A 25,042-nucleotide genomic window follows, 5' to 3' on the forward strand; every position below is an offset into this window, starting at 1 on the left:
AAGTAGGAGTGGCAGCAACAGAGGGTTGGTGTCCTTTGCTAGCCTCCCTGGGGCCTAGGGACCAGTAGTAGCATGCCAAGCAAACTGAGTTGGCCCTCCTACCTCCAGCTCTCTGTTGAGCAGAGGGGAAGCCTGGGCAGGAGGGAGGCCGAGCATGATGGGGATGGGGGGTGGTTTGGGAGTAGAAACTTGTTCTTGCATGAGATGGCTTTGGGTGTCTGCATACTCCAGTCTCTCCCTTCCCCCACCTGGCCCCTCGGTGCTCCTTCAGCTTTCACGCTGTCTACCTCTCACTGGGTCCTGGTGGGGATCTCCTTTCTCCTGGGGTGACTGCCTGAGCCTGAGGGCCTGGCTTTCACACAGACTCAAGGGGCAGGGGTCCTGGTGGTAGAGACCCAGGTGGGCTGGGGGTGCTTTCTAGCATTTTGCCTCTCCCACTGGTCATGTATTTATTCCCTATGTATGTGCTCTGCTTCCTGGGACTGGGAGGCAGCAGCTTCTGAAGGTGTGGTGGAGGGAACAGAGCTCCTCTGGAAGGCATCACCTGTTCCTAACCTCACTCTCATCTCTCTCTTTCACACATACACATACACATACACATACACACACACACACACACACACACACACACACAAATCCTTTAGGCTTTGTGAGTCAAGCCTAAGAGCTCACCTGGCCTTGCCTCCAGCCCGTCCACTGACCTGTGCTGTTGCTGTCTTTGCCCGCACCCTCACAGCTGGTCTCTGGCAGAGGGTGGCATAGGCTGGCAGCAGCCACACTCCAACCTGAGGGGCAGGCCCCTTGCTGGTGTGTCAAGTCCTGCGCCCCTCCTGGGTCAGGAGGGTGTAGAAGTGGCTGTTGCTTCATTTCATGTCAGACTCAGCTGTGTGATGTTGACCCATTCCCATTCACCCTTGCCCTTGGTTTTCCCATCTGTAAAACTTAGAAAGGCAACTGGAAAGTCCTTTTTCATTTAGTCAGTGATTTTGTGTAGAGCACCTTCAATGTGCCAGTTACTGGTCAGAACCCTCACTGAGTTCCCAGTCTAGAGAGAAGCCAGACAATTAAAACAATTACAATGAAGTGTGTGGCCTCTGTCTACCCAAGATCCCTTCCTCTTCCTCTTTCCTGATATTACTTCCCAAGACTGTGAGCTCCAGCCTGCCCTAAGTGGAGGGAAGCCTCCCTTCCCTGGCTCTCTATCCCAGGCCCAAGGGCTACCATGAAGTGGGGCAGGTGACTACACCGCCCCCCATAGACACCTCCAGTTGGTTCATGAGGGGAAAAGGACTGTGGGGCAGGGCCCCAGGGTCTGGTACTTGTCCCACTGGGGCGCTGGGACTGAGGGTTCCGGGGGGTGCAGCTTGGGATACTGAGGACAAAATGGGCCTAAAGACTGGACATTGGGGCACAGGGCTGTTGAGGTTGCTGAGACTCAGGGGCATGGACCCACAGCCTAGTTCCTGGGCAAAGAGCAGGAGTCACAGAGCCCAGACAACCTCCGGAGTTTATTCACCTCCTGGGGTACTGAGTCAGACGGGGGCTTGGCAAGGATCCCAGCCAGCGCAGAATCCCAGCTCCTATCTGGCTTGAGCAGGGAGCGGCCTGAGAGCGCTCCAGCATTCAGGAATCTAAAGATGATAGGGGAAAAGTGGTTAGTCAAGTGGGGTCCACCCTCCCGGCAATCCCCCACGGGTTTGGGTAGCCTCACACCTTCAGACTCATCACCCGCCTCGAGGTCAGGCTCCGGCTCCGGTTCGGGTTCCCGCTCCAGTTCAGGTTCCGGTTCTGCCTCCGGTTCTGGTTCCAAATCCATTTGGGGTTCCGACTCCAGCTCAGCGCCAGCTTCCAGCTCGGGATCGGGTTCCTCGAGGGATCCTGATTGCGCTGCCTCGGAGCCCCCAGGAGCCCCGGGCTCGCCGCAGTCTGCAGCTCGGGGCAGCTCGGGGCAAGTGGTGCTCGAGCCAGGGGCCTCTGGCGTCCAGTGGCCAGGGCACGCAGCGTCCCAGCTGCGTTCCCGGTAGCCTGGGGCGGAGGCGGGGGTATCCGAGGCTCACTTTCCGCCTCTGCAGTATCCCTGACACAGACCCAAGTCGGGGACGGCCCCTCGGTTCCGCACGCCGCCCCGCCCGCCCCGCGCGCCCCGCCCCGGGCTGAGGCCCCGCCCCGCAGGCTCACCGGTGCCCACGTGCTGCCAGTCCCAGGCGGGGTCGGGCGCCCGCGCGGTCCGCTGGGCGCAGAGCAGCAGCTCCTGGCAGGCGGCCTCGCCCTTGCTCTGCACCAGCAGCAGCAGGCGGCGCACCCTGCGCTCGGCGTCGGGCAGCGCGTCCAACGCCTCGTACTCGGGCCCGGCGAGCACGCCCCGCGCCAGCAGCGCGTCCAGCAGCAGCCCCGAGTCGGCCTGCAGCGTCTCCACCAGGCGTTTCCGCTCGCGGTCTATGGTCTCTGAGGGCCGCTCCTGGGCGTTGCCCATGGCAGGGGCTGCATGGGGGAGGGGGACAGAGTGGGGCTGACACACACAAACACACACACACACACACACACACACCCCGGCCTTGACTTCTCTCCCAGGGTCTCAGTGAACACTCGTGGCTGGTGGCTGGCACCGACGCTCACCTCGACGCAGGCAGCGGAACAGCTCCTCAGCACAGGACTTGTCCTGCCTCTCAGGCCGCTTCTGTCGCCTCCTCAGGCTCCTCCTTGGGTCCCTAAACGTCAGCCGTGGCTCTGTCCTCTGTGCTATCCCCAGGTCCTCGTCTACTCTCTACCCCTTTCCCCAGTTAGCACAGCGCTCCTGAGCCCCCACGGCCTGCGGATCAGGCATTCTATTCGGAGCCAGTTCATCCAAACTGCTTTTTCCCAGCCTGCTTCCAGGCAGCAAGACCTGCGATTGATCCTGATAGACACCCGCACCCAGCTGCAGCCAGGTCCTTCCAGCCTATCCGCTGAACAGTTCTGTCATCCTCGTCTCTTAGTCTGGCGTTTCCTGCGCAGCCTAGACCCTGCGGGATGCCGAGTCCCCTCTGCACCCAGAGAACGAGTGCTGAGAGCCTCCCCTCACCGACTAGAGGAGGCCCAGGCTCCTTATTCTGACCCCAGGCCCATCCTTCCCGGGTAGGCTCTGCCCCTGCAGCCTCCCACAATGCCAACACTGTGTTGCAACCCCAATCTGGTCTCTGACCAAGATCTCCTGACATTAGCTGAGATCCAACTGTCTCCCTGATGCCCTGAAATCGTCTCTTGCTTCATCTTTATTTTTTATTTAAAAAAAGATTTTATTTATGTATTTGACAAAGGGAGAGAGCACAAGCGGGAGGAGTGGCAGAGGGAGAGAGTTAGGGAACAGGAGAAACAGACTCCCTGCTGAGTAGAGAACCCGACCTGGGGCTCCATCCCAAGACCCTGGGATCATGACTGGAGCCAAAGGCAGATGCTTAGTCGACTGAACCACCCAGGCGCCCCTCTTGCTTCATTTTTAAATACCATGGACCCAAGTCGTAAAAGCTGCCAACAAATGCTTGCTGAACCTCTACTGTTTTCTTTCACAGATCTTCCCATTTTGAGAGACTGTCTCTAGCAAGCAGCAGGTGTTAGGCAGAAATTAATTTGCTTTATCAATTTATTAACAACTAAGGACAATGGTCCATCACTTCTGGGGTGGCCTGACCCAGGCAGCAAGGCCCCTGGCATAAAGGGGCAAAGAGGTCAGGCCCTAGACCAGTCTCTCCCAGCCCATCTCCGCTAGCCTTGGCTTTATACACACAGAACCCTCCTGGGTCTCATCCTCCTTTTGGGGTCACTCCTCTACTTCTCTACCTGGCTCTAGGTCTGGGAGAGCGGCTTTGGTCCTGGCCCCCATTTTGCTTGCCTCCCAGGTCTCTCTCACAACCACTTGGTGTCATGCTATGCTTCCCTGGCCATTTCATCCCTCCTGGCCATACTGAAGTGTCAGCCTTCCCCCCAGGCCACTGAGCAGAGGCCGGGACTACCCCCTTTCCCTCCTTCTCTCTCTCTCTCTTTTTTTTTTCCTCCTTCTCCCTTCATGTCACATCTCTGACAAATGCTGCTCCTCTACTCAGTGGGTCTCCATCAGCATCCTCCCTCAACCCCACTATCATCACCCATCTCCTATGACAGTCTCTCCAAGTACCTCTCACTGCCATCCCATCACCCTCGCAGCATAGTGACTTTGACAAGTCTCTGGGACAGGATTTATTGTCCCCATTTTACAGATGAGGAGACAGGTTCAGAGAGACCAAGTGACAGAATTGGAATCTGACTTGCTCTAGCTTGAACTACAATGAGATCTCCTGCCAAGCAGCTTATCAGCCCTACCTGTCCCCTTCCTCCACCCCCGCCCGCCCCCACCGTCCATCAGAGAGAACCGAGATGATCTGGTCTGGCTCCTCAAGCCACCTTCCACCCCTCTGTGCAGCCAGGCTTTCCCGCACTTCCCTATACCACACAGCGCTGCGAGAACCCTGCAAGCCCCTGGCACATCTGAACATTTGCAGATGCGGTTCCCTAAGTCTGGAATACCCTTCCTCTCCCTCCATGCTATGGACCCACCCTCTAAGACTAAAATGTCCCCTCGTCCACCCTAGTGCCTGAGTGTCCCAAAGGCAGACTGGTTCCTTCTCTTGCGTGCCCCAGTGAACAGCATAATCCTTCACCACCACGCTGAAGTCACGCACTATGTACATGGACCCTCTGCCCTCTTCAGCGGAGACCTCCAAAGACTCTCCCCAGTTGCCAGCGCAAGACCTACTCTGTACACGTGCGGGGGTGGGGGGGTGGGGGATGCGGACTGGATTGGCCCCTCCTTCTCCCTCGCTGCTCCCCCAAGTTATTTTCATGTTAGCTTCCTCCCTGCAGTATGCCAAGTCCTGCACTTTGTCCCGTCTGGGGTGCGGAGACCCCAGCTCTCGGGGTCCTCCCTCTGCAATTCAATGCCCCGAAGTGAACAGCGAAGTTAGGTCCCAGGCCAAATCCTTCCCGGGGCTCCAGGTGGCTCGGCATGCGAGGCCTCGAGGGGGGTCTCGGCCTCCCTCCCACCGTGGGCGCCGGCTCCCGCTAGGGAGCTAGGGTTGTGGGAAAGGCCGGAGCCTTACCCTAACTGCAGTCGCAGGGCTGCCCTTACCTCCCCTCCACCCAGTCCCACGGTCGGAATCCGGCGGAGGGGCGGTGCTCACAGACCTCCTTGGAGCTCCGCGGGGGGTGGCGGGGCGCGGACTCTGCCCTGTCTCAGTTTCTCTTCCCTCCCCCAGCCGGGTGGGGTGGGGCTCCCGGGTCGACGCGCCCCGGGCGGCCCCACTCACGGGTCGAGCCTCCGCGGGGCAGTAGATGACGAGGCAGAAAGGGCCGGGCAGGGTGGGGAGGAGAGCAGCAGCTGCGGCGGGGGCGGGGCGGCCAGGGCTGCCGGGAAGGGGGGGCGGGGGAGGGGGCGTTCTTCTTGGGACACCGGGAGGCAGGCCGCAGGGGCCGCGCGCCGCCCGGGCTTCCACGCAGAGTCGCAGAGTCGGCTTTCCCCCTCCACCTGGGGTGCACGGGATGAGCCAGGGAGGGGGAAGTTCGGCTTGCCCCCCCCCAAGCATCCAGCGCCCACTGGGCCTGGCAGTTCCCAGGAGCTTAACAGCCATCTTCTAGAACCCTCTGGCTTATCCCAGATAAAGCTCAGAGAAGGGGACCAGCTTACCCAGGATCACAGAGCAGTTGCATTGTGGAGCTGGATGTGACCCCAAAAGCCCCTGAGTTCCGGAGGTTGCTGTGGCCACGTGCCAGCCCTGGATCCAGCCAGAGGAGGGGAGCCTAAGCAGAACTAGGGGCTGGTTCCCCAAGCACTTCCACTCTCCAGATATTCTGCTATTAAAGCCTTAGGATCTGGAAATGTCTATGAATGCAGAGTCACCCCCCACCCCTGACTTCTGTGCTCCCTGGTCGGTAGAGAAAAGAGACCAGAAACACAGAAAAAAAAATGCTGTTTATATGCAGGACTCAGTAATGGAGAAGGACTGCAAAGTAGCAGGGTCTTTTTTCAGCCTCTTCCAAGGGGCACCAGGAAGCTAAGAAGGGCGTGCTGCTGCAGGCCAGCCCCTCAGCTAGGCTGGCTTCACAGCAGAGCGGGTCTCAGGGGGAGGGATTGGCCCCTGGGCCTAGGTAGTTGGCTCGGCTCTCAGGGGTGCTGTAAATGGTTAAAGCTCCAGGAAGGCTGAGAGCTGGGCCTCCCAAAGCCGCTTGGACATCGAGCAGGAGTGGTGCCCCAAGTGTGGAGTCCTTCCCTAGGAGGATTGGGCTGTGCTCAGCAGGGAGAAATAGCTCTTCCTTCTTTCTTCAGGAAAGGAAAGCCTCACCTGCCCTGCCCTCTGGTCCGTCAAGATGAACATCCATCCTCAACCTCCCCACTGTCACCCAGTGGGGAGAGGATGGGTGGCATAAACAGCTCTCTGAAAGGCCACCTGAACTTGGGGGTTCCCCTCCAAAACACAAACTGCCCAGCTCACCAGAGCCAGGAAGCTCCCACCAGTTAGGGCCTCCCCCAGGTGGTTACCACAACTATTACCTGGTCCTGGAGAATTTAACCCCTTGACCGCCAGCTCAGTCTCACTCCTCTCTGAACCCAAGGGCTGCATCTGCAGAGAAGAACCCCTTGAAGCAGCAGGGGAGGAGCACTGAGGAGTGGGGCTGGGGCTCTGGCTGAGGGCTTGGTTCAGCAACTTGAACCCCCTGCCTTCCCCACCTTCGTCTTACCAGGGACAGCTCCATGTCCAAGTCCATCAGGGTCCATTCTCGCCCTTGATGGCTGGGGCCCAGCACCTGGGGGAAGTTCTCAATCAGTGGTGCCCTCCCCAGGCTAAATGGACCTCACGGAGCCCCATGCCCCTGCCCTGCTAAAGGTGTACTCACATCCAGGGGCCCTGCAGGCTCCACACTTTCAGGGGGGGCCCGAAGCAGCATGGGAGGCAGCAGATTCTCTGGGCTTCGCACCCCCCTGTCCAGGCCCAGAGTCCCCCTGTACACAGAGAACTACTGTTGGCCTTCAGTGTTCACCCCCTATTAGGTTCCCAAGGAAGCTGGATACATCAGCATCAAAATCTGACATCTACAAAATAGTAGGAGAGGGCTCCCCACATAGAGTGTACTTAGAGTGCTTCTGCTTCCTAGCTTCGATGTGAGGTTTGAGTCATGGATATCCCTGGCCTCGGGATACGCCCCCTTGCTTTAGAATTGTCAACACCGGTGGTTCTTAAACTTTTATCTACTTTACAATGTTTCCAATGCTGAAATGAGCTCCTACAATACAGATTCCTGAGCTCTACCATAGATATACTGATTGACCTGATGGGAGTTTCTACTTTCCAGGGGACTCTGAGAAGTCAGGTCAGATCATCATCCCCACCTCCCCCTCAGCCACAATGGACAGACAAGGCTGGGAAGCTACTTAGTGGTGGTCTATCTGCAAAAGTGGCCCACAGGGCTCACGTCATGGACTCTTGGCTCACCTGTCAGGTACCTCCCTGGGACCCCTTGGTTCAGGCTGTTGGGCATTCCTGGGCCCCTCGGGGCTGAAGTTCCCCTTCCCTTCCAGGATGGCCTGCACCACAGCCACGGGCAGTGGGGGAGGGGCTGTCACGCAGAAGTCACACTCGTTTGGGGCCAGGGCCAGCCCAGCCTCGCCTTCCCCCCCTGGGCTGGCCGGCTCTTCTTTGAGCAGTGCCAGGCCCTTCTCCCTGCACCGGAGAAAAGCTTCAACCAGACCCTGGCACTGACCTCCCCCTCTACCCCCACAGCCATCTAGGCTGCCAGGCCCTTCCCCACAAGCTCCCCAGAGGGCAGCCCCATTGGTCTTACCTCCTGCCACCACTGGAAGGAGAAAGCCTGGTCCCATCAGGGGAGGGAGAGTCTTCATGGATGTCAGAGATGATAGGGCCCCTGGCCCTATGAGAGCTGCTGAGGCCCAAGGTGGTCTCTGGGAGGGGCTATAAGTAGATAACAAGGCCCAGTCCCTTACCTCAAGCCACAGGGCGAGCCATAACCCAACCAGTACCCACATGGACTTAAGGAGTTAGGTTTGAGGAGGGAGGCTCAGTCCATGCTGGGGAGCCAGGGTCTGGAGGAAGAAAGGCTGGCCTCCACGTTCTCTTCCTGTTAGGGACATGGGGGAAGGGAACAGGCTCTCCATAAGCCCAACTGTGCCCTAGGGAAGGGAGGAGTAGCACAAACCTACCGACTGGATAAAGTAGGGATCCTGCAAGAGGGCACCAGGTAAAGGACAGGTGTTGAATTTGGCCGGTGTTGGGCATGAGCTCCCCTCATCCAGCATCAGAGACCTGTGCAGGGGGCAGGGCAGGTTCATCCCCCATGCCTCTCAGCCTGCACCTCCCTCCCTTAGGCCCCAGCAGCCAAGTCAGCAGAGCTGAGGCCTGTTGCCAGGGCATCAGTCACATGCTGGAGGCAGAAGGGGCTCCCCCCAGAAATGGGGGCCCTTTGGGGGTGGAGAGAGGAGGGAGGGAGCATGGTATGAGCCCCTGACCCTCGGGTGTTGGGATGCTTTGGGGTGAGGGTGAGGGGGCTGCTGGGGGAAAAATTGGGGGCTAAGGTCCTGGAACACAAGGATATGGGAAGGGAGAGTACTTGGTGGTAGACTTAGGGGGAGAGAGGGAAAGTCCTGGAGGGGGCGCCCTTGGGGAGATTGCCATGGGTTGAGGAAAACTGTAGTGCAGGGAAGAAGAATGAGGATTCCTGGTGAGAGAGCTTCTGGAGAAGTCCCTGCATGGGGCCTCTGGCAAGGAGGCTCCTGGAAGTGTGCGCGCATGGGGGTGTGGCGTGGACATCCCTGACTTTCTCACTCACAGCTTTCTCTTAGCTCCTGCACCGCTGGACCCTGTCTGAAGTGGCCCAAAGAGGCACTGGATCAGCTAAAGAGGAAGCAAAGGGTTAATTCATATTTGGGACCTTGACCCCACCCAACAGGCAGTTGCAGGTGGATTTGCCCCTTTGAGCAGAGAAGTCGGGAGAAGGTGGGTGTGTTGGGGCGGGAGAGAGAAGCAGGGTAGGGGGAGAGGAACACCTTGCCAATGACGCGATGCTGCTGACCGTGGCTCTGCCGCAGAGTCACCACCTCCCTCCATAAGATGTCGTTCTGCCTGCGGGAAAGGCGTGGGAGGGTGCTGAGGCATCCGAGAGTCCGCCCAGTCACCCCCCGCCCCATGGCAGGTCTAAACCCAAGACGGCCAGGTGTGCGCCATCCATACAGAACAGAGAGCCACAGCTCAGCCCGTCTGTCTGGGTGGAGGCACCGAGACCGAGGGAGGAAGGAGCTGTCCAGAACACCTGCCCGGCCGCGGCGCCCTCGGCTCGCCGCGACGCCCCTTCTCCCTCCCGCCCCCTCCCGGCCCCCGCCCCCGCACTGCCTGAGCTCCCGCAGCCGCGCCTCGGTGATCTCCTGCACTCCCCGCAAAGCCTGCACCTCGCCCAGCAGCCGGCCCAGGTCCTCGGGGCGCCAGCGGCCGTCGTCGCTGCGCAGCGCGGGCACCTGCGGGCGAAGGCCCCGTCAGCGCAGAGTCCTCGGGAACCTGCAGCCGCCTCAAGGCCTCCGCGCGGGGCTGCCGGCTCCTGACGCCGCCCCACCTTGCGCCGCACGCGCTCCAGAAGTTGCTCTCGGCCGCGGACGAAGCTCGGGTGCTGGAACTCGACGTGGTCGCGCTCCGGCCTGAGCAGGCCGCCCTGCTCGATGCTCACCACCTTCCGGAAACCGTCTGCGGAGTGGGGCGTGCGGGTGAACCGTGCCTCGCGCGCGCGCCACGTGCCCCGCACCCACCCCCGCGCCCGGCGCTGGGCACTCACACATGTTGAGCTGCCGCACGAAGCTCGCCATGTTGCTGTGCTTGAAGTACTGGGGCAGCACTTCCTTGGCGAAGCGGCTCTGGTCGCTGACGAGGAAACTGGTCCCGCTCTGCCAAGAACGCCGCCCGCCCCCCCGCCGCGCGGGCGGAGACCCGGCCTCGGTGAGCCGCGCGGCGCACGGTCCGCCGGCCTCTGGCGCGCGCACACACACGCACACTCGCACTCCCGCTGGGGACCCGGCCTGGGGCGGCCGCAGGGACTCCCTACCCTGGCCGGACCCCGACTCCGGAGGGAGCAGCGGCGCCAGCCCGGGGTGCAGTCTGCGGGTCCCGGACCGCGGCGTCGCCGAGCTAGCCCCGCCCCAGCCCTTCCCTTCTCCAGGTCTCCGTTTTCCGGCCTGTCTCTCGGGTGGGGAGGGAACTAAGTGACCTCGAAGATTCCTACCCTTGCCTCGGTCCCGGTCCGGAGGAAGTCGCCTCACCTCCGTCTCGCACACCCCCTCCACGGTAAACTACACGGGACCGCCGGATCGAGGGACCCACAGCCCCGTCCCGGGCGGGGGGCGGGGGGCGGGGGGCGGGGGGCGGGGGGCGTGGATGTTCACTGACGTGGAAGGGTCCCGGGGACCACTGGGGAAGTCGAGGGGCCCCAGCCCTCACCGGGCTCCAGCGGATGAGGTGGTCGGTCCCCGGGTCGCCCACCAGCGCCCACAGCTTGCCGAGGAAGGCAGGCACGGGGCTGGGGCCCGGCTCCGTGGGCAGCGCGGCTGGCGCTTCCTGCATGGCGCAGTCTCGCCCGGCTAAGCGCTCGGGCCGGGCGCCGCGGGCTCGTCAAAGCCGCGGAAAGTGCTGCGCTTGCCGCCCGCCCCGCCCTACTCCGCCTCCCGGCGCCGGGTCAGGAGGGGGCCACGTGCGAGCCCGCGGGGCGGGGCTCCGGCCGCGGCCGCCGCGCCAGCCGACCCGAGGGGGAGGCTGGGATCCACTGTGCGTGGAGGGATGCGGCGGGCAGGGAGACCTGGGCGCGAGGTCGACCCTTCTCGGGCCTTTCCCTCCCCTGTTCTCCGGGAGAAATCACCCGTTCGCGGCCCGCTGTGGGCTGGAAAAGTCCTGGAAGGCGATGGCCATTGCCTGGATAGCGGGGGCAGACAGGAGCGAGCTAGGGGACGTGGGGAGCGGGCGCGGAGTGAAGCTGGCACCGTCCGCAGAGCCCTGGGGCGTGGCCATTCCCGGGTGCGGAGGCCCCGCCCCGACCTCCGCAGCCGCTTGGGCTCAGTTGATCGGCCCCACTGCTGCCGGGTCGGCCCTGGGGCCTGAGGGTTCCCGCCCTCCCCCTCAGAGCGGGCCCCACCTTCCAGAGGACGCTGTTGCTGCGGGATTTGTTTATTTCACACCCACACCTGAGTGGCCGCCCGAGCCAGGGTCCTCCCCCCGCCCCCCTACGACAGGGCCGCGGAGCTGGCAGTGTCCGCAGAGGAGCGGGGCTGGCGGGAGATGATCCCATTAGGGAGATCCACCCTGTGGACTCAGGCCGCCCGGGGCTGGTGCCGGCGCTAGCCCACCTGCCCTGATCTTCCAGAGGCACAAGAGCCAAGAGCCCTGAAGGAGCGGGCCGTCACTTGGCGCACGCCTGGGCAAACGCATCCAGCGTTCCAGTGGCCACAGGTCTGCTGGGGACGCGGCTACGCTCATGCCACAGTCGTGGGCATCCAGGGATGCGGCTCCCGCGTCAGTTTGAGCGTGTAGCTGCGCAGGCGCGGACAGTGCTCGCGGAAGGCTCGCAGCACCGAGGGTCGCACCACGCAGAAGCAGTGTATCTCGCGCAGGCCCGCGCACCGCGCCGCCAGCAGCTCCAGCGCCGCGTCCAGCTCCGCCGAGGCAGCGGCGCGTACCTCGAGCGCGCGCAAGCTTGCGGCGTAGTGGCGCGCTGCGAAGCACACCGGGCCTACCGTATCCCCCGAAAGGCTGAGGCGCAGCGCAGCCACGGGAACGGCGGGCTGCAGGACGCGCGTCACGCTCTCGGCAGGCAGGGCCGGCTCTAGCTCCAGCTCCACCGCCAGTCCCGGGTGGCGGCGGCGCACCGCAACCCAGGCTTCCTCGGGCAAGGGTGGCGCGCGTGCGTCCTCCGGGCACGCGCACCGTAGGGCCAGGAGAGCGAAAGGCTCGCGGTCCCGCGCCGCCAGCAGCTGCAGGGCAGAGCCCGACAGGCTGGCGAGGTGCAGGCCGAGGGCGCGCAGGCGCGGGCAAGCCTGTAGTAGCTCGAGCACGGAGTCGGGCCTCACGCTGCCCACCAGCGTACGGTTGTCCAGAAAAAGGCTGCGGAGCTCGGGGCAGCCGCGTGCCGCCTGCAGCACCAGCGCGTCGTCCAGGGTAAAAGGCAAGCGCCGAAGGTCCAGGTGGCGCAGCGCACTGGCGGCCCGGCAGATGGCGTGCACCGCGTCCAGGATGTCGTGGCCCGCGTCGAAGAGCGGCTTTTCCCCACGACACTCCAGGCGCAGGCTTTGAAGCCCCGGGGTGCGGCCCGCCAGGGCGGTCAGCAGCTCAGTGGCCGCACGGCGGCTCGGCTCCCTCGACGGCTCAAATTCCAGCTGTAGGTTGTGAACGTGGTCCAGGCAGGCAGACAGGTATGGTAGCAGCGTGCCTTCTCGCTCACAGTCGCAACTTGGGGTTAGAACGGTGGAAAAAGGCATTGGTTGCGAGAAGCCTCTGCCCATCCCTTAGCCGGGAGTACAGCTACCATCCCCACTTTCTGACACCCTACACATACACCTCCTCGTCCTGACCATGCCAGCTTGCCCCAAAATAGTCGCTGATAACGAGGGATCTCCCACCTTAACTCCTCCCCCCTTCTATGTTGTTGGTCTACAGATTTTATTTACAGGGATGCTCAGTTAGAGGTTAAACACTTTCCAGTATCCACATGCCTTCCCTGAAGCTACTTGGTTTCAGGTTTCTTGTCTCCGGCTTCAAGCTTGAGACTCTCAGGGAGCCCACCTTAACCCTTTAGAAGAAGATGTGTCTGCCACGAATTGAAACCCTGGCAGGGAAAGCCAATGATATTTTAGGAACTGAGCTTTCTCAGAGGTCTCTAAGAAGATGGGGCCTGACCTCTGGACTGTCAGGCTCCCATTCTGCCTCTACTACTATTTTGCTGAGTGATCTGTAGGAAATGATTAAATCTCTCTGCCTCAATTTCCTATCTGTGCAATAGAGATAATACTAACTATCCAACGCATAAGGTTTTAGTGAGGATTAAATTAGTATATATAAGTTACTTAGAACACGAACACCGGTTGATAGTAGGCAGTCGATAAATGTTAGTAATGATGAGGCTTTTAAATGTGGATACCCCCAACCCCCAACTCCATGGAGAAAGGGAGAAGGCAAGAAGGCGGCAGGAGAGGGAGGAGTCTGCTCACCTGATGGTCGTGTCATGCCACACGACACTGCAGGTAGCAGCAGCAGCCCAGGCTCTGCAGACCCTGGCAGCGGTGGCACGGTCCCGCAGGGGCAGGTGGCGAAAGATGAGTGCCAGCACCTCCTCTGGCAGTTGCTCTCCAGGCTCAGCCATGGCCCTGTGCAGGGTGGGAGCTCTGCTGCTTCCAACAGCTCTCTCCTGGAAAGAGGGAGGGGGGTGTCTCTGGGCTCTAGAAATCCAAAATGTTGAGGGGACCAGTGGAGCCCATGTGTAAAAAGACCTGTGGCCCAGAAGTTGCTATATAATTTGCAAAGTTCAGTGCAAAATGAAAATGTGGGACTCTGCTGAAAATATTATTAGTACTTTCAAGACAGTGATAGCAGAGCATTTAGCCGAGTTATTAAACCAAGCATGAGGCCCTGTCCCACTTACTGCACAGGTCTCAGACCCATTATCGGCCCTGGATGCTGAAAGATTTCTGATTCTCCTTTACACTACGTTCTCACTTGAATAGATCTGCATTTTATGCTACACTAGGTGGAATGCAACCACCACCTGTGTGTGAAGTTGAAAAAGCCGAATATCTGGATTGGAAAATGCTATCCGATCTTTCTCCTAGTCACTGAAGTTTTCCCTGGGGAAGATGGAGGGCGGCTGCACCAGCCCTGACTTGGGACAACCCCATCCTCCCCTCCCCTCCCTCCGAGAGCCCATCTCGCCTCCTTTTGCCTCCCTATACACACACTCAGAGCCACCCCGACTAACCAGACCAGTTTCCCAGACATCTTCTAGAACTGTTTTCTTCCCAATTTATACTCTGAGTTCCAGGGAAGGACTGGAACTCAGTCCTTGGGGGGCGGGGGGGTACCGGAATCACCCGGACGCTCGCTCACAATACAGATTCCACAGCCCCACTTATTAAATCAGGCTCTCCGGAAAAAGTAGGGGCCAGGAATCTGAATTTCAACAAATGCCAGTTGATTCCACAGGTCCCGAGTTTAGAAACCGCGTCCTGGCCCAGCCAGCCACTGGAGAGCGACGGTAGGGTTAATAGGGCGGGGTCAGGGGAGAAGACTTGTAATTGGCGGGGACCACCAGCCAATCAGGAGGCTGGGGCGCGGGTGGGGCCCCGCGGAATCTGCTCGGCGAGAGGAGGCGTCTTCCTGCCCTCCAGCTCGCTGGGGAGACGGCCCCGGAGCTTCCCAGAGAAAGGCCGGCGGGGCAGAGAAAGCCTCAGGTTCTGGGGCCTGAGGCGCCCCGGGTTCAAGTGTTGATCCTGCCCCCGGCGCAGTCCAGGCTCGGGTTGGGCGGCTTCGGTTCAGCTGGAATTCTGCAGACCCAGCCCGGAGCGCGGCCTTTATTGCAAAGTGTGCGTCCTCTTCCAAGCTGCCCGTTTGTAGGGTGCTTGAAGGTTTTCCCACGCAGCGTTCCACACCACTCGCCAGTTTTCTACTTCCCTGTATTTTCCAGGCTAACGGTCCCCGCTGCAATTTGCGCCTCATGGATCTAGGACTTCAGATACCCCCGGCCAGGCTTGAACCTGAACCCACCAGCGTCCCGTTCTGAGTGTCAGGGAGCAGGAGAGGTCAGAGGTCATAGAGCTCAAGGCCCCCAGACGTCACTAGACAATTCTGGTGTCCAGGGGTGCCCCTTGTTGGTCCGTCTGCTCCCCGCTTGAGAAAGCGGGGCAGCTCTCACACGCCCCCCACCCCCTCGGAGGAGCCGAAAGCGCCGAAGGCTTTTGCCTCGGGCCGTTCTTCTCGCCGTCCAACCTCCGGCGCCAGCGTCTTACCTGCTCCACGGACCGGGTGGGCTGTGCCCAGGGGCGGGGACCCGCGGCGGCGCACAGTGGGCGGGAAGACGGGCCGGGAGCAGGGGGCGGGACGCCGCGGCCCACGGGGCGGCTCGGTCAGGCGCCGCCCCTGCGCCTCGCGCACACCCGGAAGCGTCCCAGCCGCGAGGAGCCGCGCGGGCGTGGGAATCCCGGCCGGGCCGAGGCGGCCAGGTTAGTGCGGGGGCTTCCCGGTGCCGGCGGGGGCAGAGGCGGCCCGTGGGGCTGTTTCCGCGAGCGGCGCCGGCAGCGGGGCGCCGTGAGCACCCAGGTTCCTGGGCCCGGCTGGGGGGCTTCGAGGGGGCGCCCGGTCCCTGCTGGCGGGAGGCGGGCTGCGGGGCTCCTGAAAGGGCTGAGCCGAGGCCCTGCGAGCCCCGCACGCGCGCGCAGCTGGAGGCCGGGGGCGGGCCGGCGGAGTCGGGGCGCCCGAGGGCCGCGGAGGGGCGCTGCGCCTGGCTGGCCCCTCACAGCCTCAGCTCGCCAGGAGTCCCCGGGACCCGGCCTGGGCCCACCCTCCGAGCGGCGGACCCGGCGGTGAGGCGCGGGGCTTGCCGGGGATGCGCTTCTGCAGGAGGACACGCAGGAAGGAGCTGCCCAGGGAACGACGCGAGCCGAGGGTCCGGCCCCTGTTACCTGCCGCTCTCCACCTCCAGCCCCGCAGACCTGTTTGACCTCCCGCGGTCCACCAGCCAGTGTCATGGGGCATCCCCTCTTCTTCCAGGGTTTTAGTGCCCGTCCTGAGAGGCAGACGCTGGCCTCTTCCTGCCCCTACTTCCACCCCTGGGGCCGATCACATTCATGAGGTCAGCACCCTCAGTCTCGGCGCTAAGAAGACATGGAAGAGGAAATGTTTCAGACAGGTCCCCACACTCTCCTACCTTCTGGGCCACTCCCCTTGGGCTCCTAACTTGTCTCTCTTGTCTTGTACGGCTCTTGGTCCCCCTTGTCACCTATAGAGTCTTACACCGTTTGGGTTTTTTGTTTTTGTTTTTTTGCTTCAATTTTATGTTGCCTTTTACTATGAAGGACATGTCTATGTTACATAAAGTAGAATGTTACTAAATACAATGAAAATAAAAATCTCCTCTCCCCCTGCTTTCTTCCCCAACCCCCTGCTAACAATGTTAGCTAGCTTCCTGTTAATTTCCAGACTACTGCTTTGCTTAAATACAGGAGTATTAATGTTTTCTACCAGAAGGTTAGGACAGGGGGCGCTCAAAAGGCATGTCCCCTCTGCTCAGACTGAGGGTGGGAGCGACCATCACCAGATATCATTTCTCTTGCCAGGTCTGGGTGATGCTGGAGGGCCCCTGCCCAGTTGCTATCCTAGCTTTGGCTCTCAGGTTAGGGTCTGGGGGGGAGATCTGAAATGCAGCCTCTGCGTTGAGCTCAGGATTCCTACTCCTTCCCCAGCAAGGTCCAAGGCTGTGGTCCTGTTTCCCTCAGGCAGTGCCTCCTCCTCCCTTGTTCCCTGACCCTGGTGTAAACGAATTCCAGCTGGGGCCACCCCTTCTGTTCTGCTCAAAGGATTGACATCCAGGACGCTCACAGCTAGGGCTCAGCAACTCCCCAACCGTCCCTGCCTACTGTATATAAATAACAAAGATCAGAGACAAAGAAGTGTGACTGGTGGGGCGGTAGGTGGGGTCTTGAGCCTACGTTTCTAGGAAAAGGATGGGATGTTGCCTAAGGTGAGGAAGGGAGGAAGAGGCAGGGCAATTCTCCACCTGCTGCCTCATGGTGCTGTAACTGGGAGGCAATTAAGCTGAGGAGGGTCAAAGAAGTGGTTTCCTGACTGGGATTTTGCCCCCCTCCCCCATCTAGGGCTAGGATATTGTCAGAAGACAGATAGAAGAGATATAAGCAGCAAGGGGCCCTGGCTCTGTCTGGACAAGGAGGAAATCTGTAATAGAATGATTTGAGTTGCATAAGACAAGAGCCCAGCTCCAAGGACTTTAGAACATAAAGGAATGATTTAACTCACATAACTGGAAAGTTCAAGGTGCAGACAGAGCCAGGAGCACAGTACAGTTGGGCACGCACCTATTCATCTTCGGCTGTGTATCTTTCTGTGTCGATTTTATCCTCAGCCAGGCTCTTTCCAGGCAGTGGCAGATGAGTCCTATCCTTTCTTCCAGCTTAGTCTGGTGGGAAGGGAAACAATATCTCTTTCTTATCGGTCCAGCTAAGGTTGCAGGCTGGTTCTGATTGGTCCAAACTAAAACCTATGTCCAACTCTGAACAAATCACTTTAGAAAGAGGAGTGGAATATGCAGTTTGGCTAGGTATATTTCACTTGTGCACACCTGGAACTAAGGAGTGGGGTTAGCTGTGGATTGAGAAGAGGGGAGAGGGGATGCCCCAAAGGTCAGTCAGGATTGGGAGAGGGAATCTGGGCAGGTGAAAACCACAGGTATCCTTTAAAATGAAACCAGGAGGTACAGTAGGAATGCAGGTGAGAAAACCTAATGGGGGCTGTGGTCCCAAAGTGATCTTGGGGGCTCAAGATTAAGCTGAAGGCATACCAGGGCATGGGCTCGGTTGGCTGTGTAGCATGGGCACTGTCCACGATAAGGATGGCTCCTGTCAGCTTTGAAAGAGAGACATCCTGGCCCAGGAGGGGTCAGAACTTCTCTGTCATCACTGCAGGATAATATCTCCCTTTCTCTGCCACTGTAACCCTGGGCTTTCTCTGAGAAATTAGTGGAGGGACAGGCCTCCCCGCAGGTCTGGGCTGAGGCTGGCTGGGCTGTGCAGATTCAGAGGCACAAGGGGCCGCCTGTAGGAGGATGAACTTCCCCTTACAAATGTGCCAGCTGGCTGGGGACAGCTGAGCCACTCAGGACTGGACAGTTGTCTCTACGGCTGGGTTGGGGGTGGTCTGGATGCCTGACCATCTGCGTCTCCAGGAGGCAAGATGGCGACTGGGCCAGATGGACTCGAGGAGTGGGTGGGCAGCGCATACCTGTTTGTGGAGTCCTCGCTGGACAAGGTGGTCCTATCTGATGCCTACGCTCAGGCCCAGCAGAAGGTGCCGGTGTACAGGGCTCTGCGGACTGCGCTGGCAGGTGCGTGGGCAGGGGGGCACTTGAAGAGGAAGGAGGGCTTGGGCCTCTCGTGGGCCACACCAGGGGGCCACGTCCCAGCTCCTCAACTCTGTGGGCCTGTGCTTAACCACTGCCTTATGGAAAAGATTTGACGGGGGCAGGGGGAGAGGAGAGGGATGCCTGGTTTCATAGGCTCCATCTTACCCGTTTATGTATGTGTGCCCTTAGGTGTAGACGTGTGTCCCCGTGTCTGTGTGTGATCTGCCTGTATGCACACTAACGCCCCAGCCCCGCTCGATGCCCCGCACTCCCCAGACCAGCCAGCTCACTGCTTTCTACTAATCGGGTATCTTTCTCTTTTCCTCTCTCACTGCAGCACTCCTTGCCCAAGACCCCTCCCCAGTCCCTACCTTTTGGGCCCCTTTCCCATCTCAGGGCAGAGGCCACAGGAAGCTGAGACTGGTTGGGGGATCCGCCTCCTTGGGCAGCGGGAGCTACAGTTGGTAGAGGCTGAAGACCTGAGACCTCTCGCTCCTCCGCTGCCCCGGTGGCCGCCTACCCAGATGGCTTGGCTGCCCTGGGCACATGCCCCTCTCTGTGCTGCAAAGCCTCTCCCCACGTCCCTTTTGCCTACCCTTATTTGGGGCTTCAAGGATGGGGCTGGGGTGGCACCCACTCTGTCTTAGGGTACTCCCTGTGATAGGTTCTGGCCTTCATTTTGGGTTGCTGCTGTGTGCCTCCCAGTTTTGTTTCCCGGCTGGGAGCTCGGGACAGGGAGGGAGTCTGCATGGGCTTCACCCCACGACGGCCGCTTGGAGAACGGCCCCGCGTGGGGACCTCCTGTCGCCTGACTATCCGCCTCCGCAGAGAGTGGCGGGAGCCCAGACGTGTTGCAGATGCTCAAGATCCACCGCAGTGAGCCGCAGCTGATTGTGCAGCTGCGCTTCTGCGGGCGCCAGCCCTGCAGCCGCTTCCTCCGCGCTTACCGCGAGGGGTCGCTGCGCGCCGCGCTGCAAGCGTGCCTGGCGGCGGCTCTCGCCCAGCGCTCCATGCCTTTGGAACTGGAGCTGCGCGCCGGCGCGGAGCGGCTGGACACCTTGCTGACGGATGAGGAGCGCTGCTTGAGTTGCATCTTTGCCCAGAAGGTGCGGCTGGGCCGGGGCCAGGTTGGCGTGGGGCGGGGACCAAGGCTAAGACCCCCACCGACGCCGCACTCCCCTCCCTAGCCTGATCGGCTCCGGGACGAGGAACTCTCGGAGTTGGAGGACGCACTGCGGAACCTGACGTGTGGCTCGGGGCGCCAGGATGGCGACGTGGAGGTCGCTCCAGCGCCCTCGCAGTCCCTGGCCACTGCCACCTCCCTCTCAGAGGAGAAGCCGCCGCCGCCGCCACCTGGCCAGACTTTTCTGTTCCAAGGACAACCCATAGGTGAGGCGTGCGCAGAGAGCCAGAGGGCGAGGTAGAGTCCTTGGGAAGGCAGAGTTTGGGGAGGAGCAAGGTCTGGGGCGGGAATGGGGGGGTGGTGCCCGTCTTGACCTCCCCGCGCGCTCACTCTGCTTCCTACGCCCCCGCAGTGAACCGGCCGCTGAGCCTGCAGGACCAACAGAAGTTCGCGCGCTCAGTGGGTCTCAAATGGCGCAAAGTGGGGCGTTCCCTGCAGCGAGGTTGCCGAGCGCTGAAGGACCCGGCGCTCGACTCCCTGGCCTATGAGTATGAGCGCGAAGGGCTCTACGAGCAGGCCTTCCAGCTGCTGAAGCGCTTCGTGCAGGCCGAGGGCCGCCGCGCCACACTGCAGCGCCTCGTAGAGGCCCTCGAGGAGAACGAGCTCACCAGCCTGGCAGAGGACTTGCTGGGCCTCACGAATCCCGATGGTGGCCTGGCCTAGGCTGGGTACCAGAAAAGGGGCAATCGGTCAGTTGCCCAACAGGGTTTGGAGCACCTGGATGACCCTAGGGTCCCTTCTGCTGCTACTGCTGAGATCCTATCCATCCACAGGACTCTGAGACCACACTTACAACCCCGCTTGGCCCAGCTGTTGGAGCTCCTGGGCAGTGTTGACTGCCTTCTCCAGGAGTTGGGCAAGCACCCACCATGCCTGTTGGGGTGCCACTGGGGATTTGGCCCCAGATACTATAATAGCAGTAGAGTGCGTGGGCGGCCTACTCCAGCGGTTTACCCACCCCAAAGGCACGGCTTCTGGCCAGCCCTTACCTCTTCATTCATTGAACAACTAAACTACTTATGAAGCACTTGCTGTGTCCTAGCCATCATCCTGGGTGCTGCAAATACTGTGGTGAACAAGATACACAAAACCTCCCTGCCTCCAGTTCATACTCAGTGTCAGACTGCAAATTTAAAGCAATAGTAATAAAATATTACCTGTTTTTTTTTATTGTGAAAAATATAAAAATTGTGGGAGCTTTGAGGAGGTGCCTAACCCAGGTTAGGGGCTAGGCTTCCAGTAAGAGATAGGAGTGTGAAAAGGGGAGCTGGTATGGGGTTGAGGGAATGGCAACATTTTGGGCAGAGCTTCACCTGCGGTGATGTCTTGAGGAATGTTAGAAGGAAAGAAAGTTTGGTGTGGGTGGACCTAGGGGTAGGTAGGTGGGTTTGCAATGAGAGCGGCTGGTGAGTGTGGGAGGCAGTTCCAGGTCTGGTAAGTCATTTTACAGATTTTGGATTTTATACTGAGGCCAGTGAGAAGCATTTAGAGGATTTGAGGAGTTAAGGTTGGGAGGCTGGTGAGGAGGGAGAGAAAGAGTTAGAGGTTGAGGGGGGGAGCATAGGGGTGGAGGCCTAGGCTATGGCTGCAGAGATGGGGGAAAGGATGAACATGGAGAGCTGTTTAGGATGGAGGATAACAGGCCTAGTACCAACGGATGAGGAGAGTCCAGGAGGACCTCAGAGTTTGTCTTTTTGTTGGATGGAGGGTGGGGCTGCCTGCTGGGATGGGGGCTCTCAATCTCCAGAGGAACGCTCTGCCCACATGGGTCCCAGATCGAGCCCTTTATTCATCAGCCTACTTCAGGAATCCCTCAAGCTGAACCATTCCTGCCAGTCCAATCCGGCCTACGGTGACCCAGGCCAAGTTATTTCTGCCTGTAGGAGGCTATGCTGGTTTGGGGCACTAGGGACCATGGGGTCGGGAGGTGCCTCTGGGGAGACAGAATGAAGTGCTCACCTGTGAAGTTAAGGCAGACAGCGCTGGCCTCCTGTCCTGGTGGACAGATGGGGAGGGGGCAAGGGAGGACAGAGGAAAGAGGCCCGACGGAACTCCAGAAGACCTAGGGCAATGCTCTTAATTTCTTCCTGTATGATGCTGGGCAAGTCACTTAACTCCCTGAGGGGCAGGGCCCCCTCTGGGCACGAGCAATGAAAGCTACTACCAGAGTTGTGAGAGTCGAATGAGCTGCCCTGTTGGTCCCAGTGTGTGTTTGCTGGGGCGGGAGCAGGGGCGGCACAGCGGAGCCAGGAGTAAGGAGGCAGCCGGTCCTGCGCCATCTGTGACTTATACAGGTCCTGCCTGGTTGGTGGTTGAACCTGGGCTGCTGGTGAGCTGAGAAGCGCTTCCAAGGATCGCCTGAGGCTGTGGCCAAGTAGATGCCTCAAATGCTCAGCCTCAGGGCTTGGGACCCGCCTGCCCATGGCTCCTGCCAAGCCAGGCCCTGCCTCACTCTGGAGAGGTGGGGGTGTGGAGATTAACCAGAGGCTAAAGTTCCTTCCTGCTCCCCCCCCAAGCAGATGTGGGGAACTGGAGCCCACCCCGAGACCAGAACTCGCCTCCTCAGGCTTGCCCAGCGAGAGCTGCCTGGGGGAGCCCTCTCAGATCAGTCTCCCCTCGGAGACGGAGACGGCGCTGCCCGCGGCGCCAGGGCGGAGCCGAGCTCCAGATGTCCAGGCGCGCACAGCTGGAGGGTCACGTGGCGGCGGCCCCGGCCCCCCCTTCCTGCCAACGCTGCACTTGGCCCAGGCCCCGTCCCTGGCTGCCCTTGGGACCCCGCGCCGAGCCCCGGAGGCCCTGGCGTCCGGGGCCGCGCCGCTCCCAAGGGACAAGCGTGTCAGGATCCCAAGGAGCGACGTGGTGGGTAGGGAGTGGTCGAAGGGATCGGCTTTGCGGCGGGAAGGCGGGCGGGGAAGGGCCGAGCCCCGCGCCTCCGGCCTGGGGGCCGCGTCCGGCGGCGCTGAGGGGGTGGGGACTGTGTGTAGGAGGAACCTGCAGCCCCCCTGGGTGCCCAGCCCCGCGCGGGTGCCGCGGCCCAGAGCAGGAGCGCCCGAGGGGGATGGATGGCGCGTAGGGGAGGCCCTGGGCCGGCGGCCACCGCCCCCTCCCCTCGGGGACAGCGACGCCCGGAGCCCCTCCCGGCCAATGGCTTCCGCGTCGCGAGCCCCTGACCGCGTCTCTCCGCAGGGGGCGCGGGCGCCAGCCGCTCGGACATGAGGCGGAGGCTGCGCCTCCGCGGGGACGCGTCTCTCACGCTGCTCCTGGGCACCGCCCTCGGCCTCCTCCTCTACGCGCAGCGCGAGGGCGCGGCCCCGACGACCGGCGCCCCCCGGCCGCAAGGGGAGGCCGAGCCGGGGCCCACCCCAGGCCTCCGCGTCTTCCCGGCCCCGGACGCAGGCGCCGCCGCGGCCCCGCTGGCCTACGAAGGGGACACGCCGGAGCCGCCCACACCCACGGGGCCCTTTGACTTTGGCCGCTACCTGCGCGCCAAGGACCAGCGGCGCTTCCCCCTGCTCATCAACCAGCCGCACAAGTGCCGAGGGGATGGCTCGCCCGCGGGGGGCCCCGACCTGCTCATCGCCGTCAAGTCGGTGGCGGCGGATTTCGAGCGGCGCCAAGCCGTGCGCCAGACGTGGGGTGCTGAGGGTCGCGTGCAGGGGGCGCTCGTGCGCCGCGTGTTCCTGCTGGGCGTGCCCCGGGGCGCGGGCACCGACGGGGCCGACGCGGAGGGGGACGGCCCACGGAGCCACTGGCCTGCCCTGCTGCGTGCCGAGAGCCGCGCGTACGCGGACATCCTCCTCTGGGCGTTCGACGACACGTTCTTCAACCTAACGCTCAAGGAGATCCACTTCCTGGCCTGGGCCTCCGCCTACTGCCCCCAGGTGCGCTTCGTTTTTAAGGGCGACGCAGACGTGTTTGTGCACGTGGGAAACCTGCTGGCGTTCCTGGCGCCGCGGGACCCGGCGCAGGACCTGCTTGCGGGTGATGTGATCGTGCAGGCGCGTCCAATCCGCACGCGGGCCAGCAAGTACTACATCCCGGAGGCCGTGTACGGCCTGCCCGCCTACCCGGCCTACGCGGGTGGTGGCGGCTTTGTGCTCTCGGGGGCCACGCTGCGTCGCCTGGCCGGCGCCTGCGCGCAGGTTGAGCTTTTCCCCATTGACGACGTGTTTCTGGGTATGTGTCTCCAGCGCCTTCGGCTCATACCCGAGCCTCACCCTGCTTTCCGCACCTTTGGCATCCCTCGTCCTTCAGCCGCGCCGCACTTGCGCACCTTTGACCCCTGCTTTTACCGAGAGCTGGTAGTAGTGCACGGGCTCTCGGCCTCGGACATGTGGCTTATGTGGCGCCTACTGAACGGGCCCCAAGGGCCAGCCTGCGCCCGTCCATGGCCTGTCGCTGCTGGCTCTTTCCAGTGGGGCCCCTAGCCACCTTCATGGCCCCAAGAGCCTCTCACTAAGACCCAGGAGGGTTACTGCCGTGTATGTAGTTGTTTCCCAGAGGTACACTTCAAAATCTAGCCTCCTACCCCTGAAAGTCTGCCTCGAGTCCCTAGGGAATGAAGATTGAGCTTGGCTCCTGCACACCTACCCTACTGGGAAGTGATCTAGAAGCAACTGAATGGTAGCTCTTTGAGACAGCCAGGACTGAGGCCAAAGAGCACCAAGACCCACCAAACAGGTGGACATGTTTGGTCCTCCTAGCACCAAGTAGGTTTTAGGGGGTTGGGGATGGGTGGTGGCAGAGGCTCATGGAATAGGACCATACTCCTTGATTTGGAAGTCCCTGAGTGATAACATGCAGATCTTTCTCAAGGCTGGAGGAGGTGTGGGGGCCTGGCCTCAGTCCTCATGGAACTGGCAGGCATTCTGCTAGAACTCAATCTGAAGGTAGGCATTTTGATTCCCATCTGTCCCTCCAAATTGGATTTTCAGCCATGTACTCACCTTTAGATCTTCTTCTGAGGTCTTCTTTCCTGAAGCCAACCCCTCCTAGGCCCTGGTCTGGCTGGAACACCACGGATGGAGACACACTGAGTTGCCTGGTCCTACCTAGAGTCTTTCTCCACCACACAAGAATTTGCACACACACACACACACCAGTCTCCTACTTGAAGCTGTGCTGCCCCACTCCAGAGAGGCAAGGAACCTAAGATGACTCTACCACAAAACTTCCCATATTGTTCACCCACTTTCTTGAAAATCAACACTCCCATGCTTATTATTTAGTACAAACATCCAGCAACAGCACATGGTGAGCCGCTGCTGAGGGCATAGGTCTTTATTGGAGGGGTATGGGCAGGGCATGAGGAGGGTTCCCCTATTCTAGGAAGATGGGAATAGTCCTGGCTGCCCCTACAGTGGGGTGTGTGTGTGTGTGTTGGGGGGGGGGGGGTTCTGGCCAGGCCACAGTCCAAATGGGAAGACACTAGTCAGTCACAAAATTATGGGAGTGCCACATAAGGCTGGCTGTACGCCCAGGAACCACTTAGGAGCCTGGGGCAGGTCCCCTGCACATTCATTGTTAAACTCTATAGGATGAGGCTGTACATGAGTTAATTACAAAAGAGTCATATTTACAAAAATCTGTACACACATTTGAAAAACTCACAAAATTGTCATCTATGTATCACAAGTTGCTAGACCAAAATATTAAAAATGGGATAAAATTATACATTTCTCTTCT

At 60.7% G+C, this 25,042-nt stretch overlaps 4 protein-coding genes across 26 annotated transcripts; 2 read left to right on the forward strand and 2 right to left on the reverse strand.

Annotated features, from left to right (window-relative positions):
* Positions 1 to 1,488: 1,488 nt before the first annotated feature.
* HSF4 (heat shock transcription factor 4) lies at positions 1,489 to 11,059 on the reverse strand. 15 transcript variants are annotated; one of them, XM_041771276.1, is made up of 18 exons: positions 10,503 to 11,059; positions 9,844 to 9,952; positions 9,628 to 9,755; positions 9,408 to 9,532; positions 9,068 to 9,143; positions 8,851 to 8,915; positions 8,225 to 8,327; positions 7,849 to 7,976; positions 7,500 to 7,727; positions 6,904 to 7,009; positions 6,748 to 6,813; positions 6,560 to 6,629; positions 5,696 to 5,783; positions 5,197 to 5,415; positions 2,617 to 2,708; positions 2,179 to 2,481; positions 1,714 to 2,025; positions 1,489 to 1,631 (listed from the first exon to the last, which is right to left on the reverse strand). In XM_041771276.1, the coding sequence occupies exons 1-18, from the start codon at positions 10,623 to 10,625 to the stop codon at positions 1,624 to 1,626; spliced, it is 2,349 nt and encodes a 782-aa protein (XP_041627210.1). In that variant the 5' UTR covers positions 10,626 to 11,059; the 3' UTR covers positions 1,489 to 1,623. The 15 variants fall into 15 exon arrangements, 10 of the variants coding, with proteins under 10 accessions (XP_041627210.1, XP_041627206.1, XP_041627208.1 ...); XM_041771272.1 differs by having other exon boundaries at positions 9,068 to 9,532; XR_005990274.1 differs by lacking the exon at positions 2,617 to 2,708 and having other exon boundaries at positions 9,068 to 9,532.
* TRADD (TNFRSF1A associated via death domain) lies at positions 9,873 to 20,525 on the forward strand. Of its 7 annotated transcripts, none has more exons than XM_041771300.1 (6): positions 15,146 to 15,262; positions 15,810 to 15,948; positions 17,998 to 18,156; positions 19,003 to 19,280; positions 19,362 to 19,563; positions 19,710 to 20,525. In XM_041771300.1, the coding sequence occupies exons 2-6, from the start codon at positions 15,924 to 15,926 to the stop codon at positions 20,018 to 20,020; spliced, it is 975 nt and encodes a 324-aa protein (XP_041627234.1). In that variant the 5' UTR covers positions 15,146 to 15,262; positions 15,810 to 15,923; the 3' UTR covers positions 20,021 to 20,525. The 7 variants fall into 7 exon arrangements, with proteins under 7 accessions (XP_041627236.1, XP_041627235.1, XP_041627234.1 ...); XM_041771304.1 differs by having other exon boundaries at positions 15,810 to 15,891; XM_041771302.1 differs by lacking the exons at positions 15,146 to 15,262; positions 15,810 to 15,948 and adding an exon at positions 9,873 to 10,349.
* Positions 11,207 to 22,916, reverse strand: FBXL8 (F-box and leucine rich repeat protein 8). Of its 3 annotated transcripts, none has more exons than XM_041771299.1 (3): positions 22,837 to 22,916; positions 13,259 to 13,455; positions 11,207 to 12,500 (listed from the first exon to the last, which is right to left on the reverse strand). In XM_041771299.1, exons 2-3 carry the CDS (start codon positions 13,408 to 13,410, stop codon positions 11,528 to 11,530), a joined length of 1,125 nt encoding a protein of 374 aa, XP_041627233.1. In that variant the 5' UTR covers positions 13,411 to 13,455; positions 22,837 to 22,916; the 3' UTR covers positions 11,207 to 11,527. The 3 variants fall into 3 exon arrangements, with proteins under 3 accessions (XP_041627233.1, XP_041627231.1, XP_041627232.1); XM_041771297.1 differs by lacking the exon at positions 22,837 to 22,916 and adding an exon at positions 15,050 to 15,172; XM_041771298.1 differs by lacking the exon at positions 22,837 to 22,916 and adding an exon at positions 14,023 to 15,042.
* B3GNT9 (UDP-GlcNAc:betaGal beta-1,3-N-acetylglucosaminyltransferase 9) lies at positions 21,605 to 24,731 on the forward strand. The gene is made up of 2 exons (XM_041771291.1): positions 21,605 to 22,216; positions 22,544 to 24,731. Exons 1-2 carry the CDS (start codon positions 21,877 to 21,879, stop codon positions 23,782 to 23,784), a joined length of 1,581 nt encoding a protein of 526 aa, XP_041627225.1. The 5' UTR covers positions 21,605 to 21,876; the 3' UTR covers positions 23,785 to 24,731.
* Positions 24,732 to 25,042: the final 311 nt, after the last annotated feature.

The sequence above is a fragment of the Vulpes lagopus genome, chromosome 10 (assembly GCF_018345385.1).
Source record: "Vulpes lagopus strain Blue_001 chromosome 10, ASM1834538v1, whole genome shotgun sequence".
Taxonomy (NCBI): domain Eukaryota; kingdom Metazoa; phylum Chordata; class Mammalia; order Carnivora; family Canidae; genus Vulpes; species Vulpes lagopus.